This window comes from Aplidium turbinatum, chromosome 8, assembly GCF_918807975.1.
Source record: "Aplidium turbinatum chromosome 8, kaAplTurb1.1, whole genome shotgun sequence".
NCBI lineage: Eukaryota > Metazoa > Chordata > Ascidiacea > Aplousobranchia > Polyclinidae > Aplidium > Aplidium turbinatum.
Genome location: NC_137479.1, coordinates 12,456,392 through 12,473,362, shown reverse-complemented (window position 1 = coordinate 12,473,362; position 16,971 = coordinate 12,456,392). Strand labels below are relative to the sequence as shown.

Here is a 16,971-nt window from a genome sequence, read left to right as displayed (position 1 = left end):
CAAATTTTAAGTCCCTTGAAATAGTTCTACTGTCTTGAAACAAAATGTTCCGAAAGTATAAATGTTAGCTTCCAACAGAATAAATTGACTGATTACAATACGACAAACGAGAAGACAAGTTACATTGCACAACCACAAATACGCCGGTTGACATCCAAAATTGAGTGATTGCTTGTTACCTTTTTGAAGCAGTGGATTGATTTGAATTATGCTTATTATGAACTAGTCTTCATGCTGAAATTTTTGTTTAACCAGTTATAGACTATTGGCTGCCTTCTTAAAAACAAAAACATAAATTTTGGTTCAATTATACGCTTTTGGGTTAGACATATCTGAACTTGACTGAGGCACCTCGATGACTAAATGAGAATCTTTAAGAAAACCTACAGTATCCTATACTTCTTTCATGTTCTGTTTCCTTGTTTAAAAAAATTGTCAACTGCATAATGTTTTGCAAACTTAACATTGCTAACTTGTCTAACACTTTACTTGTTTTGACGTTGCAATTACGTTATTTAAAAGAGAATGCATTTTTTTGCTTTTCTCTACTTAGGGCAGACACCGAGCCAACCAGGTGATACAGGACACAAGCGCATCGGAAACATCTTTACTCATGCGAAACGTAAAAGTCATAGCATGCAATTCTTTGCTAGTTTGACGAAAGCATTATTTTGGTGCCAAATAAACTCAGTTTTGTTAAATTTAATTTCAGAATGGGAGTAGACGCTTTATGTAAACTCCTGGTTCAAAAAAGATCGGCAAATACATTTGAATCTAATCAAACAGGCTATCGAAAAAAGTCGAATGTGAAACAAAGGACAATTTTTTTACTAATTGCCTATGCCTTTTGTAACTTAACATCAAATCTTGTTTAGAACACAATCTTCGGATCCAGTCATCGTGATAAAATCAACATTATAACATTATGAATAAACCACATATCCATACATACCAGAGTTGTGCATGAGCCGAAATTTTGGAGTATTTAGGAGCCGAGTCTCGAGTTTCGGTCGAAGCCGGAGTCTGATTTTTTCCAGTCGATACTTTTAGCGTACAAATAATCTGTTATGGATTGTGGTTTATCGTTCGTGCTCGGAGTCGGAATGGAGTTTGCAAAAGTTGCAGTTATGAGTTAATATCCCCAAATATTTGGAGCAAGAGTGGAGTTTGAAGTCGCAGATTTCGGAGCCGGAATGGAGTAGGAGTCGAAAAAACTTGACTCATACACCTCTTATATTTACGTAGTAGTGTAAAAGATAAACTAAATGAGTAATGAATGTAATAGAATGAGTTTCGCTTTTAGCAGCATAATCGTTGTTTATTTTACAAATGTAGTCGTCATTGCACCTGACCAGGGAACTGTGTTCTGAAAGCTAGTGACAAACCGCTACTAGCCTACCATAGCAAACTCGCAGCATCAGGCTAAAACTAATCATCAGGAGCAGAACCATACTGTAACTCGGAAGGAATGGGTGCAGCTCAATCGCTTGCAAACTGGGGTAGGCCGTTTCAATGGCAACATGTTCGATTGGGGCCTCGCCGACTCACTATCTTGTGCATGTGGCTCAGATTTTCAGACTGCATACCACATTCTCTACCAATGTCCTATACACCGACCCAAGGGTAGACATGTGGACCTAACAACGCTCGATAACACACAATCCATTGGCTGCTGCGCCTGGATATACTGTAACAAGGTGACATGCAGCGGCGTCAAACGCAAGAAGAAGAAGGCTAAAAAAGATCTTTGAATATACATACATTTTTGAAATAATATGAATATATACTGTAGGCCTACTGTATGTCCAAGCTGTCTATCATACAAAGATGTGTAATCGCTTTTTCAGCAAGTGCAGAACATTTTTGACATTCAGGATATGAATTAAAACAACTTTTGAGCAATCTCTTTGACATGGTAAACGATACTTTTTCAAGCGGCAACTGCAAAGAGGAGTCTAATGATTTTCCATAATTAGCATGCAAATTTCTGTTGTAATATTCAGTGAAAATCCAGATGAGTCGTTTTACAACTTATTTAAATACCGACTAAGAGTGTTCAATGAGCATCTGGCCTTCCACTGTACGTTGTTTTATTTGTAACCGTAAACTTTATCACAAGATTTTATTACAGTGAGAATGACAGAAAACATTTTCAGAGGCGCTGGATCCTTTAGTTAGTTCTTAGTTTTTGTTTAGTAGAAAAAAAAGTCCTACCTCGTTACAACCACAAGGCCTAGAAACTCTGAAAAAGCTGTTTACGGCTTACCATTGTCGACTGACGATATATAAAATTTTATTTAGCTAGGCTACAAAATTTTGTCAATAACCCAAATAGGTTAGCTATCGTTAAAACAAGTTTCAAGAGTTTCTAATTGATAAAAGTGGTCACATTTTTGGCAGAAGCTACCATTTTCTTCAGTTTTATATTGTGCATTTTTAAACTGTTTTTGTTTCTGTTTGAATTTTTTTGTGGCACTTTAAACTTAAAACCTGTTTATTTTTTTTACTCAAGAGCGTCTTTTAGCGTCAGTCCTATCACATTTTTTGTTCAAGAAATATATGCTTGCATGCTCGTGTGACATGCAGTTCCAATGGTTTCTTAGATTCAAACTTACTAATCAATTTATCATGCTTCAGTATGCATGACTGGGTGTTTTTAATAATTTGTGACGTAAATTACGCTGGAAAGTCTTCTTTAGCTGATTTGATGACCAAAATGGTCTTCTCTCGTCCTGGCTAATCAGATTCAATTGGTCAACACTGAGCATAGTTGTGTGTTTCTTTATGTTTGTGTAGGCTAATAGCTTAAAGTGCTACTGCACGATGAGTTTGACCGCACTTTATCTGAAAGAGCATGTTTCAGTCTATAAATACCAACCTCGCCCTTACTTTTTAAGGCTATAATTATCTCAATAAAAATTATCAAAACTATGGTTTTCCACGCGCTTGTATTTTTGGCCACGTTCCGCCTGCATTGCGCAACACGCGGATTATGACGTCAGTTGGAGTCAGTCAGATCGAAGCGACAAATGGTTTTACAAGTCTTTTACTAGTTTTAGTTTAGCTTTAGCTAGTTGTGTTTGTCCTAGACCTAGAGGAAGGAAGTTTTTTTTCGCTGCTTCGATCTTGTTGCACGTGCTTTTTATGTGAAGACAGGTAGTATAGGCTCTTTGCAATCTCGAGTTTGAAAAAAATAAGCCAAGTTTGTTGACTTATCCATTGAAATTGTTGGTGAAGGGACAGACCAAAGCTGTCATAGGCCATGCAAGGTAAGGTACATCTTAACCAATGTTATGTGACATTCTTGTAAGCTTCAAGTCTTTAGTTCAAATATATAAAACTTTTAAAACAAAACATTTCTCTTGCAACTTCGTTTCTTAGATTATTGTAGTTCTGAGCCAAACATTTAAAATGGTGAAAATTTGCTCTATCTATCACACAAAATTTGTTTCTGGTGCAAAGGTGACATTTTTTGCCTTCCCTAACGATTAACGTTTGCGAATTAACTGGCTCATCAAGTCCGCAAATGGAATGGACCCTTCCCTACCAGTGTTATCTGCTCAAATCACTTTCTTGAGCAGGATTTTAAAAATAATTTTGAAGTTAATATGGGATTTTGCAAACGTTACATTCTGAAGAAATCTGCTGTTCCCACCATAAAATGTACTTCTGCTACCGGTACGGTACGTCTGATGCTACTGCATCTAAGCTGGATAGAGATCATCGAATGCAAAAGCGGACAATAGTGAAGGTTTGTAGTTACACAATAGAAGCTATAGGCTGCACATCCTATGTAATGTTTTTAGGCCTACTTGTTTTAAATTTTATGAACATACAATGTGCCATCTGCTCAAAACGATTAAGTAGTTATGTTTGTTTGTTTATCTTTATCCTGCATTGCAGGAAACCGGACTTGAGCGCTATGCATCGGTGTACGCCTTCCGACATACACCTTACCCACGCTGCAGCCGACGGCAATGTCTGTTTCCGGTTGTCTACTCTGCTTATAGCTTAAATTTGGTACTACCCATTACTCGAAATCGATCACTGGGTAGAGGCAATTGTCGTAAAGTTTCTTGCCCAGACAAACAACAGCAGTGCGGGTGGCTGGAGTCGAACATGCAGGCTCTCGACTGCGAGCCCAACGCGCTAACCACTCGGCCACTGCAGCCGAGTACCTGTACCACTGTTATAGTCTAATTACGGTACCGGTAATTAGACTATAACAGTGGTAATACCGGTACTTGGTGATACCGGTGTTACCGTACAGTGGTAATACCGGTATAACAGTAGTAATACCGGTAATTAGACTGTAACAGTAATACCGGTACCACTGTTATAGTCTAATTACAACAGATCACAACCTTGCAAAACAGCAAGGTTGCAAAACTTACTGTGTTGCTTACGGTACTTACTTTGACATAACACCTTTTATCTCTCAATTGGGATTAACAACTTTTGGCTCAGAATATGTGGCTTAGCAATTTTTTATACAAATTTGATGTCCAGATTGTTTTCTTTCCTAACTTTTACAGAATGTAGCTAGTGGGATTCATAATCTGATCATAATTCAATGTTGCCCAAACTACAATTGTGCTACCCAGGTCTTCATATGTGTTCAGGAGGTGTGTGAGACATACAGTAATCTGATATTGATTGTCAATTTTTTGTAGGCCATGAATGATGAAATGGGTGCGGGTTCGACCAAGAAAAGTAAAACCACTGCATCTCAACAAGCTGTGCCGACTGCTGCTGAAGATTCCATTGACGTTGCTATGCATGATGAGATGACAGTATGTAGCCTTGCATTGTTGTATTGATGAACCAACATAATTAATATAGGCTACAGGTTCAATTTAATGTGCTGCTTGTATTCAGTTACGGGTGATGTCCTCCTCTTTTATCTCTGGTGGTGGCCGAGGGGTTTATCGTTCTATCATATTTCATACTTTTTTTGTAAATTACCCAGTAGTCAAAATCACCGCATAATGCTGTTGCATTAATCTCTTATGTACAATTCAAGTGCATCTAATACTGGCATGGTACCAATTTCAAAACGTTATAATCTTCAATGGTTGTTAATAAAGCAAAGTGTACTTTACAATGCATATTAGGTATTGGAGGTTGCGGGATGCGGATGTTGACAAACAAATGGTTAGCTGCGAGTTTTCAAGTGAGTCATTCGGATGTTTCCACCCCGTGTGAAACAGCATCTTTCCAATCCAAGGCTTGTCAGGTTTCATTAAAACAGGAGCAGACTACAAAGCGATCTGTTGGTGAGTCACCTATCAATAAGTGCTTACCTGCTATCTTTTTTTTAAAGTTTGATTGATTCTGCAGTCAATGTAAAAATGTTTCTTTTTGCTTATTTACAACTACTCATAACAGTCTATTGTGCCACTACTACAGCATTAGTTCTCAACAGGTACCCAAACGTGGTTTGGACGAAATACCGTGGGCACGAACACTGAAACAATGTTGCTTTCCAGTCCGGTTAAGCCAGTTGTATCTTCTACCCCACTTAAAAATAGAGATGCATCTGCTCATTCTTCATTTTTCTATCTATCATCTGAATATGAACTATCCGAGAAGTCGTGGGACACAACAATTGAAGGGCAGCAATATTTGAAATAAAATAGTCAAAAAGATTGGTGGAGTATTGTAGAGTTACCTTAGTAGTGTAACAATTGCATGTTATAACCGGCATATCTAGTATGCTCTTAAAACATATCCATTTGCATATGGGTGGAACCAGTATATGACGTATATTCCTTCATCACCTTGTAGGCTATTAGGTTTACATTTCTATTGACATCTCTTTTTCTTATGAGTGAGTTCACTTGAGCTTGTTTACTGTTCATTGTTCAACAGCCTTTCAAGAGCTGGTTGCGTAATTGTTCCATTCATTATTAAACGACTTGCTGTTACATTTCCCAGGCAATTCAGGCTGGTCGCCTATAGGCAGGTGCTGGAGTGGCTGTTGGATGGAGAAGTTCTGGGCAAGTCCAACAGAGTCGTGCTGCCATCCTGCATTGTGTCATTTATCCACAGAAAGTATCCCATTGATGATGGAGACGATGCTGGGTTCCAAAGACCAGTGTTAACATTTTAGTCTTGGTTTAGCCTGGTTTATTGCAACCGTTTCGTTTATTTTTCGATTTGGTGTTTTTTGGTTTGGTTTGTTTTCGATTTGTGTGTCGCAATGCGATTTGTCATCAGTATTGTATGTTGGTTTATCCTTTTACTTTATTTCTGCTTCAATTTGGTGTATTCTAGTCTTTTTTTAGCTTCATCTAGATTATTTTAAAGAATGGAGATGTCAACACCGCCGAAGACAGTCCCAATGAATGCTAAAGCGTTATCGCATGATAGTCGACTGTATTATGTCCTGCAATACCGTACAATACAACATATTTTCGATATAACCAAGTTTGGCTGTTGTAATCTACGAAACTAGCCTTCGGCGATGGGCTTCGCAAACCATTCCTGGCACACAAGCATGAACAACTAAATTTGTATAATGCTGGCTGAAAGATGCGTCTTCACTATGGATGCCTCATAAATTTGCGCATTCAGTAGCAACCAAGCCTATCTCGGCTAGTTTGGTCTCGACTCCAACTGACGTCATATCGCTAGGTGGCGTTGGCGAGTTTGCTACTTCCAGGTAGCGTGAGAGAGAAGCGCTAGAGAGCGTGAGAAAAGGGTCGGTTTCTCGACTGTGGGCCTCAATTGTAAGGAAGTGAGTTATTCAACAGGTTCCAGATGTCTTGGCAATGGATTCTAGCCTATGTTAATTCAATCGTGCAGTTGCACTTTAAGCTTACTGTGTTCTATTCTAGAACCCGATTGACAATTAAAATTATTTCTCTTTCTCCATTATCATATCCGCATTGCAAACGGTAGCACCATGATTTAGAATATTAGCAAAATTTTTTGCAGCATTGCAATTTTTTTTTCAAGTGTAACTCGTGGAGATTTTCCATACGGCTTTTTGTGCATTTGAAAAAGGTCTTTACGATCTGGCTTATTGTATTTTTTGTGTCAGTGACTGCTTTTTTTAGCGGTTTTAATGCAAATAAAATTTTAAGCAGTGAAACCAACCAGCCAATGAACTACCAAGCCGTTTGCATGCGTTGTTGTCAAAAACTTGGACCTTTGGGTAGATAATAATAATTCTAGTAGCCTATAAATGATGCAGATTCTGAAGTCTTAACTGTATATTACAACACGTTGTTTTGTGATGTTAACCACTAATACCAGGTCTCCTCACGTCCTGTATGTTGAACCTCAGCACTTTCTGATTCTGTTGCAGTTACAACACTAATTCGATGGCAACCTGAGAGTTAACATGTCACAGATATTGTGCCTTCACAAACTTTTAATCTAAAATGTGTTGAATAAACCTCAAACAAAAATTTAAAAGCATCTTGAAAGAAATTGGGAAACACTGTAAATAAACGGTAACAGTAGGCCTGTAACAATACAAATAAAGATATAAATAAAAATGTCCTCACGAATTGATTGTCACAATAACGTGTTAAAGATACGTAGGCTACAAAAAACAAGGAGAAGCTGCTTGAATCAACCTCATAGCCAAGAAATGTCGAACTACTCTTCGTTGTTGAGCTCTTTTGTATAGTTATGCAAATGCAACAGAAAAGCGTCATTATTAGTACGTCTAAGCATTTTTCAAAAGGAATAAAAGGATAAAACCATTGACCTTCTAAAGCGTAGAGAAAATCAATATATATTTTCAAGTTGGCATAAAACAGGCGGACAAAAGCCTCTGGATGTCACAATTACCACAATATTGAAACAACAAACCATGAAAAAGTAGCGAAGATTTAATTGACAAATTCAGTCTCGAATAACGATCTGCAATCGTGTAAAAAGTTCTTTTTAGCTGGGGTTAGAGAGCATTTAACCAGAGATGCTGCTGCTATTAGCAGAACTTAGTTTTGTAATGCAGTGACTCTACATCTCGTATGTTTTTGGATCACGCGTTTTGAAATTTTTGAAATTTGTTTTTCAAAAAGTAGGTTTAGGACAAAATGATATTATGGGCCGAATTTCAAGTTATAAACTCAAATTTATAAGTGATTTGATAAAAGTTTTATCTCTTGATTATGAAATTGCAAGACGCGTCCAATGAATAAAACACGATGCATTCCTTATTAATGTTTCTTCAGCTAATTACTGTACTTAAAAGAAAGTATGTTTTAAGTTAAGTAGCCTATGTCAAGTGAGAAACACGCTTTCCTTCTCTTTTTTTTTTATAAACGATTAAATATCGTGAATAGCTTGTGAGGAAAATAAGGGGTTGCGATACGTATTTAAAACACCCCATTCTGCAGACAATGCAGTAGCTTTTTGTCAATTTATTATTTACTTCAAATGAAAACAACAAAAGCCTCTTACAAAATGGAAGACATTTAATCGATTTTCCAATTGAAAGGGGAGTTTCCATCATACACAAAAATGCAGTAAGAAATATATGTTAGAAACGATTCCCCGCCCATTTAATATTATTGTTGTATCTCTGCTCCATTCTATTTTCATGCTTGAGTGACCCGGCCATGCATTAACAATTTTTGCTAGTTGATCTTTCTTTTTACGTTTTGGCATGGACTGGAGTGGTCATTGTTTTATAAATCTGGAGAACTGGAGATTTGGAGTGACTAGGGAATATGTAAGAATTCGGTAAGCAACTGTTTGTTTTGTTTTATTATTGTCGTTTTCAATACACCATTTCTTCTAATAAGTAAGGCCTGCACTTTATCCAGTCTAGGCAGAAAACGTTTTAGACATCATTTATAAAACATACCTTTGCTTGGTGCAAGGTTATGCCTGTCTAGTTAACTCTAGCTAGTTGTGTAATTTGTTTGTTATCCTAGGGTAGTCTTTTCAGGTCTGCCAAGGATTCATTTATGGTATGTGCCTTTGTCTAGCTCACTTTAGCTAGTTGTGTAATTTGTTTTGTTATCCTAGGGTAGTCTTTTCAGGTCTGCCAAGGATTAACTTTTTGGTTTGTGCCTTTGAGCCTGCCATGCTGTAAAGTTTCTTTGAACTTTGTAACTAGTTGTTTGTTATCCTAGGGTAGTCTTTTCAGGTCTGCCAAGGATTCATTTTTTGGTTTGTGCCTTTGAGCCTGCCATGCTGTAAAGTTTCTTTGAACTTTGTAACTAGTTGTTTGTTATCCTAGGGTAGTCTTTTCAGGTCTGCCAAGGATTCATTTTTTGGTTTGTGCCTTTGAGCCTGCCATGTTGTAAACTTTGTTTAAATTTTGTAAATAGATCTTCACTTTGGGCAGTCTTGTCAGGTCTGCCAAAGATTGAAGCTTCTAAGCCTGTACTCTGTCAGGCCATTGTTCTAGTCAGGTAGAACTGGTTACCGTTAAACCCTGTAATTTTAGTAGGTTGCTTACTGACATTCTCCGTAACATCGTGAAGGTCAATTGTCACCTCACCAAAGGTAAGTACCATACAGATTTTGTTTTTTGTAGCTTGTATATTGCTGTGTGTTAATTATGGCTCGTAAAAAGCCCAAGCAAACTCCAAGACGGAGTAAGCCAAATGGTTATGCTAGTGGCTCAACAGAGCAGCATGAGGCCGCCTCTAATATTAGTGGTCAACATGACAGTAGCGAAGAGCTGCCAGGTCTTGTTGTGTTAGAACAAGAGCTGGTTGAAATCGAGCTTGGCATAACTTCCATCGACATGGAGCTATGCTCAAGTGATGATTTCCTGAGCTCTTCTGAAGTTTTGGAGGTAAAGAAAAGATGCCTTGAACTTCAAAGGAAGCTCTCCCTTAAACGTTTAGATTTACTCAAATGCAAACCACAGCAATCAGGCTCAATAGAATCTAGGATGAACCGTATGGGGGAAAGCATTTATGGTTTGCTTGAAGCATGCTCTACCCTCATTCGAAGCTGTCGAGAGCAATCCAAGCAAGTGTCACATCAAACATCATCGGTAGTTATGGATGCAGGCAGTGACACAGGCAAAGCTGCTGAGTCTAGCAGTCACGTGACACCCCGTGAGAGTGGTGTAAAGATACCACCTGTAAAAGCAGAACAGGGTATCCTTCAGGGCAGCAGTAGTGCTAGTAATATTCTTAATCCTTGCGCATCTCCCTTTCGCACTGAAGCTAATAATAGTAGTGAATTTCCCATCGTCGTGCCTCAACCCCAGCTCAGTGCAGGGTTTCAAAATGTTCATGGTCCTCGGTTGTCGCTGGAGAAGTTTGACGGCAATGTTTTAAAGTTCTTTAACTTTAAAAGGCGTTTTGAACGATACATTGAGTCAAACTATCTAAGCTTTGAAGATCGCATCGCCTTTTTGGAGGACAATTGTGTAGGCCAGGCCTTGGAAGTAATATCTGGCCTGAGTTGCTTGCAAAATAGTGAAAGAGCATATGGAATGGCATGGGATAGATTAAGAAAAAGGTTTGGCAACCCTGGAAAACTCATGGCCAAAGTGAAGGAAGATTTGCTGCAAGGACCCCCTATTTCAGAGTGGGATGCGCCAGGCCTCACAAAGCTCTGTGACAAGATGTATAAGTGTGAAGTCAGTTTCGATGGCTGGGGTAAGTCTCACCTTTTAAACAGTGACGAGGTGCTTCAACGGCTGTTCCTGCGACTTCCTTATAAGTTAAAGGAGCAGTTTGTTCATGTTAATCACTTAGGATCGGACTGTGCCACGTTTGGTGATTTAAGAGTCTTGGTCGAGGATGCAGCCTCTCGAGCCGACAGCCAATATGGCCATCTTATGCAACCAGGCAAAGATGTTAAGAGAGCTCCACAACCATCGCTGGCTCGATCTAATCCGCAAGGTGGCTACAAGCGTGCTTCGGTTTGCACAACCCAAGAGCAGATTTCCCCATCTGCCAACCATAAGCGAGAGTCCTGTTGTTTGTGTGCAGAGTCGCATGCCCTATGGAAGTGTGAGATGTTTAAACAAAAGCCTGTTACAGAAAGAAGAACTCTGGTGCAAAAGCATAGACTGTGTTTCTGTTGCTTGAGAGCAGGCCACAGAGTGGTTGATTGCAGATTTAAGAAATCTTGTGCAACGTGTGGATCGAGGCATAATTCACTTCTGCATGTAAACCGTGTGGAAGAGGAAAGCCCCTCTGCTCTGAAGAAGGGCATCTCAGCAACAACGTCCGCAACTGTGCCAGCAACATCTGGGACAACAATTTTTAAGGTTTTGCCAGTTAAGGTATGGGCTGGGGACCCCTCCAACTATACCTATACTTATGCTTTTATCGATGAAGGTTCTAGCGTCAGTCTATGCTCCTCAAGCCTCGTATCTCGCTTAGGGGTTGCTGCGACAAAAAGCAATGTGGAGTTGCTGACCACCAATGCTGTCTCCTTTCATGACAAGAAAATTGATTTTTTGGCTGTGCAGGGAATGGAAGAGCAGGCTGTGTTTTCCGTTGCAGATGCTCTGGTGATGGACCAGATTGTGGATGTCAGCCACAGTATTCCCACCGAAGCACTTAGTAGTGCATATAGTCATTTGGAGGACTTAAAGTTCCCTGAACTAAAAGATAGGAAGGTTGAGTTGTTATTGGGTAGCGATCTTCACCAGGCTTATCTTTTGCAGGAAGTTCGTACTGGCGCACCAGGAGAACCATGTGGACTGCACACTCTTCTGGGTTGGACCATTTATGGGAAAGATGGTGGCGATAGGCAACTCAACTCACCAGTAATGGTAAACTTTCTTAGCGTAAAGGAGTCTTGCGATAGAATGTTAAATGTATTGTTGCAGGATTTTAATGACATCGATGAGCCACAGGTACCCTGTCCTTCAATCGAGGATAAACGTGCGCTGCAGATCATGCAGGACACGGTGAAGAAGGTGGATGGACACTATTCTGTAGGGCTGTTGTGGAAGGATGAGGACCCAGACCTGTGCAATAATCGCTCTATGGCACTCAAGCGCTTAGAGGGAATGAAGCGCCGATTTATTGCTGACCCGGAGTTATTCAATGAGTATCGTGGTAAAATGCAGGAATATGTTAAATGTGGCTATGCTGTGCCACTTGAAACTGGTGTGGTAGACACACCAGGGAAGACGTGCTATGTGCCCCATCACTGCACGACCAATGCGGCCAAGTTTAGAGTCGTTTTCGACTGCAGCGCGAAGTTTAAAGGCGTGTCATTAAATGACAAGCTGCTTCATGGCCCAGATCTCACCAATAACCTTGTAGGAACATTGTTTCGCTTCAGGCAACATCCGATCGCTGTTGTGGGCGATATTAAGGCCATGTTTTCCCAAGTACGCGTAGACGAAGGGGACAGGGATGCCTTTCGATTCTTATGGTATCCGGACGACGATCTCAAGCGGGAACCTATCGACTACCGCATGCAAACACATGTGTTTGGAGCAAAGTCGTCGCCATGCTGTGCTGCCTTCGCGCTTCGGATGACTGCCAAAGACAATGAAACAGGTGCCGATCAAAACACTGTTAACTCAGTTTTAAAAAATGTTTATGTTGACGATATTTGTCATTCATGTGAATCGCCGGACCAGGCTATCGAACTAATACAACAACTGCGTGAACTATTACAAAGTGGCGGCTTCCATTTAACTAAATTCCTGTCTAACAGTGCAGAGGTCTTGAGTTCTGTGTTGCAGGAAGACTTGGCGTCGAAGGTCGATTTGCCTCAGTGCCAGCTTCCAACGCAGAAAAACCTTGGTGTTGTGTGGAATGCTGCGAGCGATTGCATGGAGGTGAGGGTGAGTATCCAACAAAAGCCTAACACCCGGAGAGGCGTTCTCTCCATGATTTCGCAAACATACGACCCACTAGGTCTAATACAACCCTTCATTTTACCTGCTAGGCAACTCCTGCAGCAGGCATGTGACGCTCAACTTGATTGGGATGAACCCCTTAATGGCCTTGGGCCAGTAAACATTAATTGGGAAGCTTGGTTAAAGGCCCTTCCAGAGCTTGAATGTGTTTCCATCGCTAGAAGCCTGACTCTTTTTGGTAAATGTGCTATCCGCTTTGAATTGCATGGTTTTTGTGATGCCAGTACCAGTGGCTATGGGGTCGTGTTTTATGTTAAAGTGTTTTATGATGATTCTGTAGTAATTTGTAATTTTCTATTTGGCAAGGCTCGAGTGGCTCCATTAAAGCCTGTTAGCGTACCTCGCCTGGAGCTCACTGCTGCTGTGCTCGCTGCCAAAGTCTGCAATTTTATCCTGACGGAGTGTGATTTTAAATTCAATTGTGTTGTCTTATGGACAGACTCAACTGTTGTGCTGCGTTACATTAATAATACTTCGACTCGTTTCCACACCTTTGTGGCTAATAGGCTGAGCACTATTCACATGCTTACCAGTGTCAATCAATGGCATTATGTACCGACTACTTTAAACCCCGCTGACCTCGCGTCTCGGGGAGTTTGGCCTGATAAAGTTAATACCGCTAAGCTTTGGTTTAATGGTCCTAAGTTTTTGCATGATGTCACGAGCAATTGGCCAAACCAGCCCGACTTTGTTGGCGGAATTTCGTCAGACGATCCAGAGGTTAAAAGCATTGAACATTGCTCAGCTCAGCAACACGCGATTACGGACTCAGACTCTCTCTGTCGGTTGTTTACCCGCTACTCGCATTTCCACGATCTGCAAAGAACGGTTGCATGGTTGCTTCGCTTCAAATTGTACCTGAAAAGGAAATGCCGAGATGACTCCTTGGCTGTTAAGACAGATTCGCTCAGTGTCGAGGAGATGGACGAAGCTGAACTTGCCATTGTCACAGCCGCCCAGCATCAAGCATACCCGACGGTGTTCGCAGTTCTCCATAACCACCCAGGATTTGACGCCCCGGTGGAACTCGTGTCCGACCTGCAGTTGAAGAAGCATGTGGCTTTGAAGGAGCTACAGTCCCTAAACCCCTATGTTGTTAACGAAACGTTAAGAGTTGGTGGGCGATTGCAACAATCTTCTCTGTCAAGCGGAAGAAGGCATCCGATCATTCTCCCATATCAGCACCCAATCACCGATCTAGTGATCATGAGGTATCACGAACGAGAAGGACACATGGGATGCTCACAAGTCCTCACCGCCATTGCTTCCCGTTATTGGATTGTCAAAGGGCGATCAGCTGTCAAAAGGGTCTTGCATTCCTGTATGAACTGTCGTTTTTGGAAAGCTACCGCCGGAAAACAGCAGATGGGCAACTTACCTGCTCCACGCGTAAACAAATCCATTCCTTTTCAAGCTGCTGGCACTGACCTTCTTGGTCCATTGATGGTAAAGAGCGGCCGCAGCAGTGTTAAGCGATATGTTTGTATTTTTAATTGTTTGGCGACCCGTGCTGTGCACTTTGAGGTCGTGCAATCCCTGGAGGCAAGTGCATTCATTCAAGCCTACCGAAGATTCTGCAGCCGTAGAAACGTTTGTCCTACTGATCTGTACAGTGACAACGGAGGAAACTTTGTTGCTGCAGACCGCGAACTTCGGCAAGGACTCAAGAACCTCCATCAAAAGAAAGTCACCGATGCCTTACTTCGGCATGAAACGAACTGGCACTTCAACCCTCCGCGTGCTTCACATCAAGGCGGCTTCTACGAAATATTTTTTCGTTTATTAAGAAAATTGATGCGGTCGCTGGTAGGAAACGCTACGTTGGATGAGTTCGACCTTCTAACGCTGGTAGCAGAGATTGAAAGAATTTTAAACGATCGTCCCATCACTTCGCTCCCATCGTCACCAGATGATCTGCAAGCCCTGACTCCAAGTATGATACTCACCGGGTCAGCTTGTGACACCCTATCGCCAGATGTTTTTATGAAGGCTGACGGTTATCGACGCTCTTGGAGAAAGACCCAATACCTCACAAACAAGTTTTGGGAACAATGGCTGTTGCAATATCTCCCTCTGTTGCAGCCCCGACAAAAGTGGTTTGGCACATCTCCAAGCTTGAAACCAGGCGATTTGGTACTGGTAACGGACGAGGCAACTAAACGTGGGCACTGGCCCAAGGCTATTGTAAAGGAAGTTATGCCGGACACTAATAAACTTGTCAGACGCGTGCGAGTAAAGGTTGCTGACGGTACAGAGTTTGTTCGCGACATCAGAAAGATCTGCCTGCTAGAGGGCAGTATGGACTTTTAAAATGACAATTTTGTTTTCTAGGCTGGCTGGTTGGCACGATTGCACAACTGACATTGCTCATGCTGCTTAGGTTTCATATTTGAATTGTATTGCGTGTTTGTGTTTATTTTACTATTATTATTCTTGTGCTCCTCACTACCGCAGCTAGCGCGGCGTCGTCGATGCATTTGCATCCAGCAGTTCTGCCATAACTGTGTTATTGACTCCCATTAATAGTGTTGTTTCTATTTGCATCCTGCAGTTATTTACACTGTAGCAGTCTAGCTCTGTTTTTGGTCTGACTATTTCACACACCTGTCTCACTACTAATGCTTTTGCTATGTGCGATATTATTTTTCGTGTTTTGTCAATTCATTGCTTAATTATCACGACTCGACTTAACAGTCGCGTGTTTTTTCTGGTAGCCTACTTTTGCTCTGACGTTAATGTCACTTGCGCTGGTCATAGCATTGTGCAGTATTAGGTTGTATGTGTGCTTTTGTTTATGCCATATCCCCACTTCTGCCACTGGTACCATGTATGCTATCATTTGTTTTTCGTGTATCCGTTTATGCTGACTTCCAGTTGTCGGTAGACTTATGTTTTTGTGCTTAATTTTAGCAATCGCTAAGCATGTTGGTCAAAAGGGTTTTTTAACTCCTCTTGGGCGTGTCTTCGATGTCCTTCTGTAGGCTACTGTTATGCATGTTCTATTAAGTTTGTGTGTAATGCAAGCCAGCCTTTGTGTTGCAATTGTGATCCTTGCTAACCGCGAATATTTTTGATTCTGGTCGATATTTGCATAATTCATGTTCATTGTCGTTTATTTGGCCACCTTGTGGCAATTAGTTGGTTTGTATTTTGCTTCGTTGTAATCGTTTTACAGTGGTAAAACCCTCATTTGTTAAACTCTGGTTTTGGGGGTGGGTATGTTAGAAACGATTCCCCGCCCATTTAATATTATTGTTGTATCTCTGCTCCATTCTATTTTCATGCTTGAGTGACCCGGCCATGCATTAACAATTTTTGCTAGTTGATCTTTCTTTTTACGTTTTGGCATGGACTGGAGTGGTCATTGTTTTATAAATCTGGAGAACTGGAGATTTGGAGTGACTAGGGAATATGTAAGAATTCGGTAAGCAACTGTTTGTTTTGTTTTATTATTGTCGTTTTCAATACACCATTTCTTCTAATAAGTAAGGCCTGCACTTTATCCAGTCTAGGCAGAAAACGTTTTAGACAATATACTTTCAGAGACTGAAGCCAATCAACAAGTAATATGGGATAAGTTATTGTACGAGAAAGAGGCATATTGTGCTTGACCAAAATATCTTCATTTTTTTATCTCCTTGAAACATAATTTCCTGCAGTATCGCAGATTCAGCACACCTTGTTGAGCAATGTTGCCAGATAAAATTTTGTGATCCCAGGTTGATATATATCTTCAATTTATTTGTTAGCAACACTTTGTTGAAGTTTTGCAAATGCTAGACAAGAAGCAGGGGTTGTTTGGCTTTGAATCTACGTTGCGCATAATTATTCTCAATCTTTGTTCTTTTCCAGTTTTTTGCTGATAGGATCATTTAAATCTTTTCCTGCAGATGATCCCGGTCGGGAAGAGTCCAGTACGCCAGAAATTGAAGACGAACTGCTGCGGTCATGATGAGATTTTCTCCAATGTACATCTCCGGACAGTCTTAACCGGTTCCGACTGGTACGGCGCATGGATGGAGAATTTTTCATGCTGTGAGTTGTGTTTGTACAACGCTGTTCAATATATCTGGTAACTGCAACATCATTGTCTCAATGGAAGCTAATCGCGTCGATATTTCGCGAACCTGCTGGTCAACGGCTTCCTCTCTAGTTGA

The 16,971-nt window shown here is 40.8% G+C and overlaps 2 protein-coding genes across 3 annotated transcripts; both read left to right on the top strand.

Moving 5' to 3' along the window:
- Nucleotides 1-3,110: 3,110 nt before the first annotated feature.
- Nucleotides 3,111-6,419, top strand: LOC145775103 (uncharacterized). 2 transcript variants are annotated; one of them, XM_082586303.1, is made up of 5 exons: nt 3,111-3,269; nt 4,674-4,793; nt 5,115-5,276; nt 5,426-5,615; nt 5,938-6,419. In XM_082586303.1, the coding sequence occupies exons 3-5, from the start codon at nt 5,132-5,134 to the stop codon at nt 6,110-6,112; spliced, it is 510 nt and encodes a 169-aa protein (XP_082442429.1). In that variant the 5' UTR covers nt 3,111-3,269; nt 4,674-4,793; nt 5,115-5,131; the 3' UTR covers nt 6,113-6,419. The 2 variants fall into 2 exon arrangements, with proteins under 2 accessions (XP_082442429.1, XP_082442428.1); XM_082586302.1 differs by having other exon boundaries at nt 3,111-3,751.
- A 3,107-nt stretch (nt 6,420-9,526) lies between these two features.
- LOC145776072 (uncharacterized) lies at nt 9,527-16,766 on the top strand. The gene is made up of 3 exons (XM_082587477.1): nt 9,527-12,992; nt 13,254-15,110; nt 16,705-16,766. The coding sequence occupies exons 1-3, from the start codon at nt 9,527-9,529 to the stop codon at nt 16,764-16,766; spliced, it is 5,385 nt and encodes a 1,794-aa protein (XP_082443603.1).
- Nucleotides 16,767-16,971: the final 205 nt, after the last annotated feature.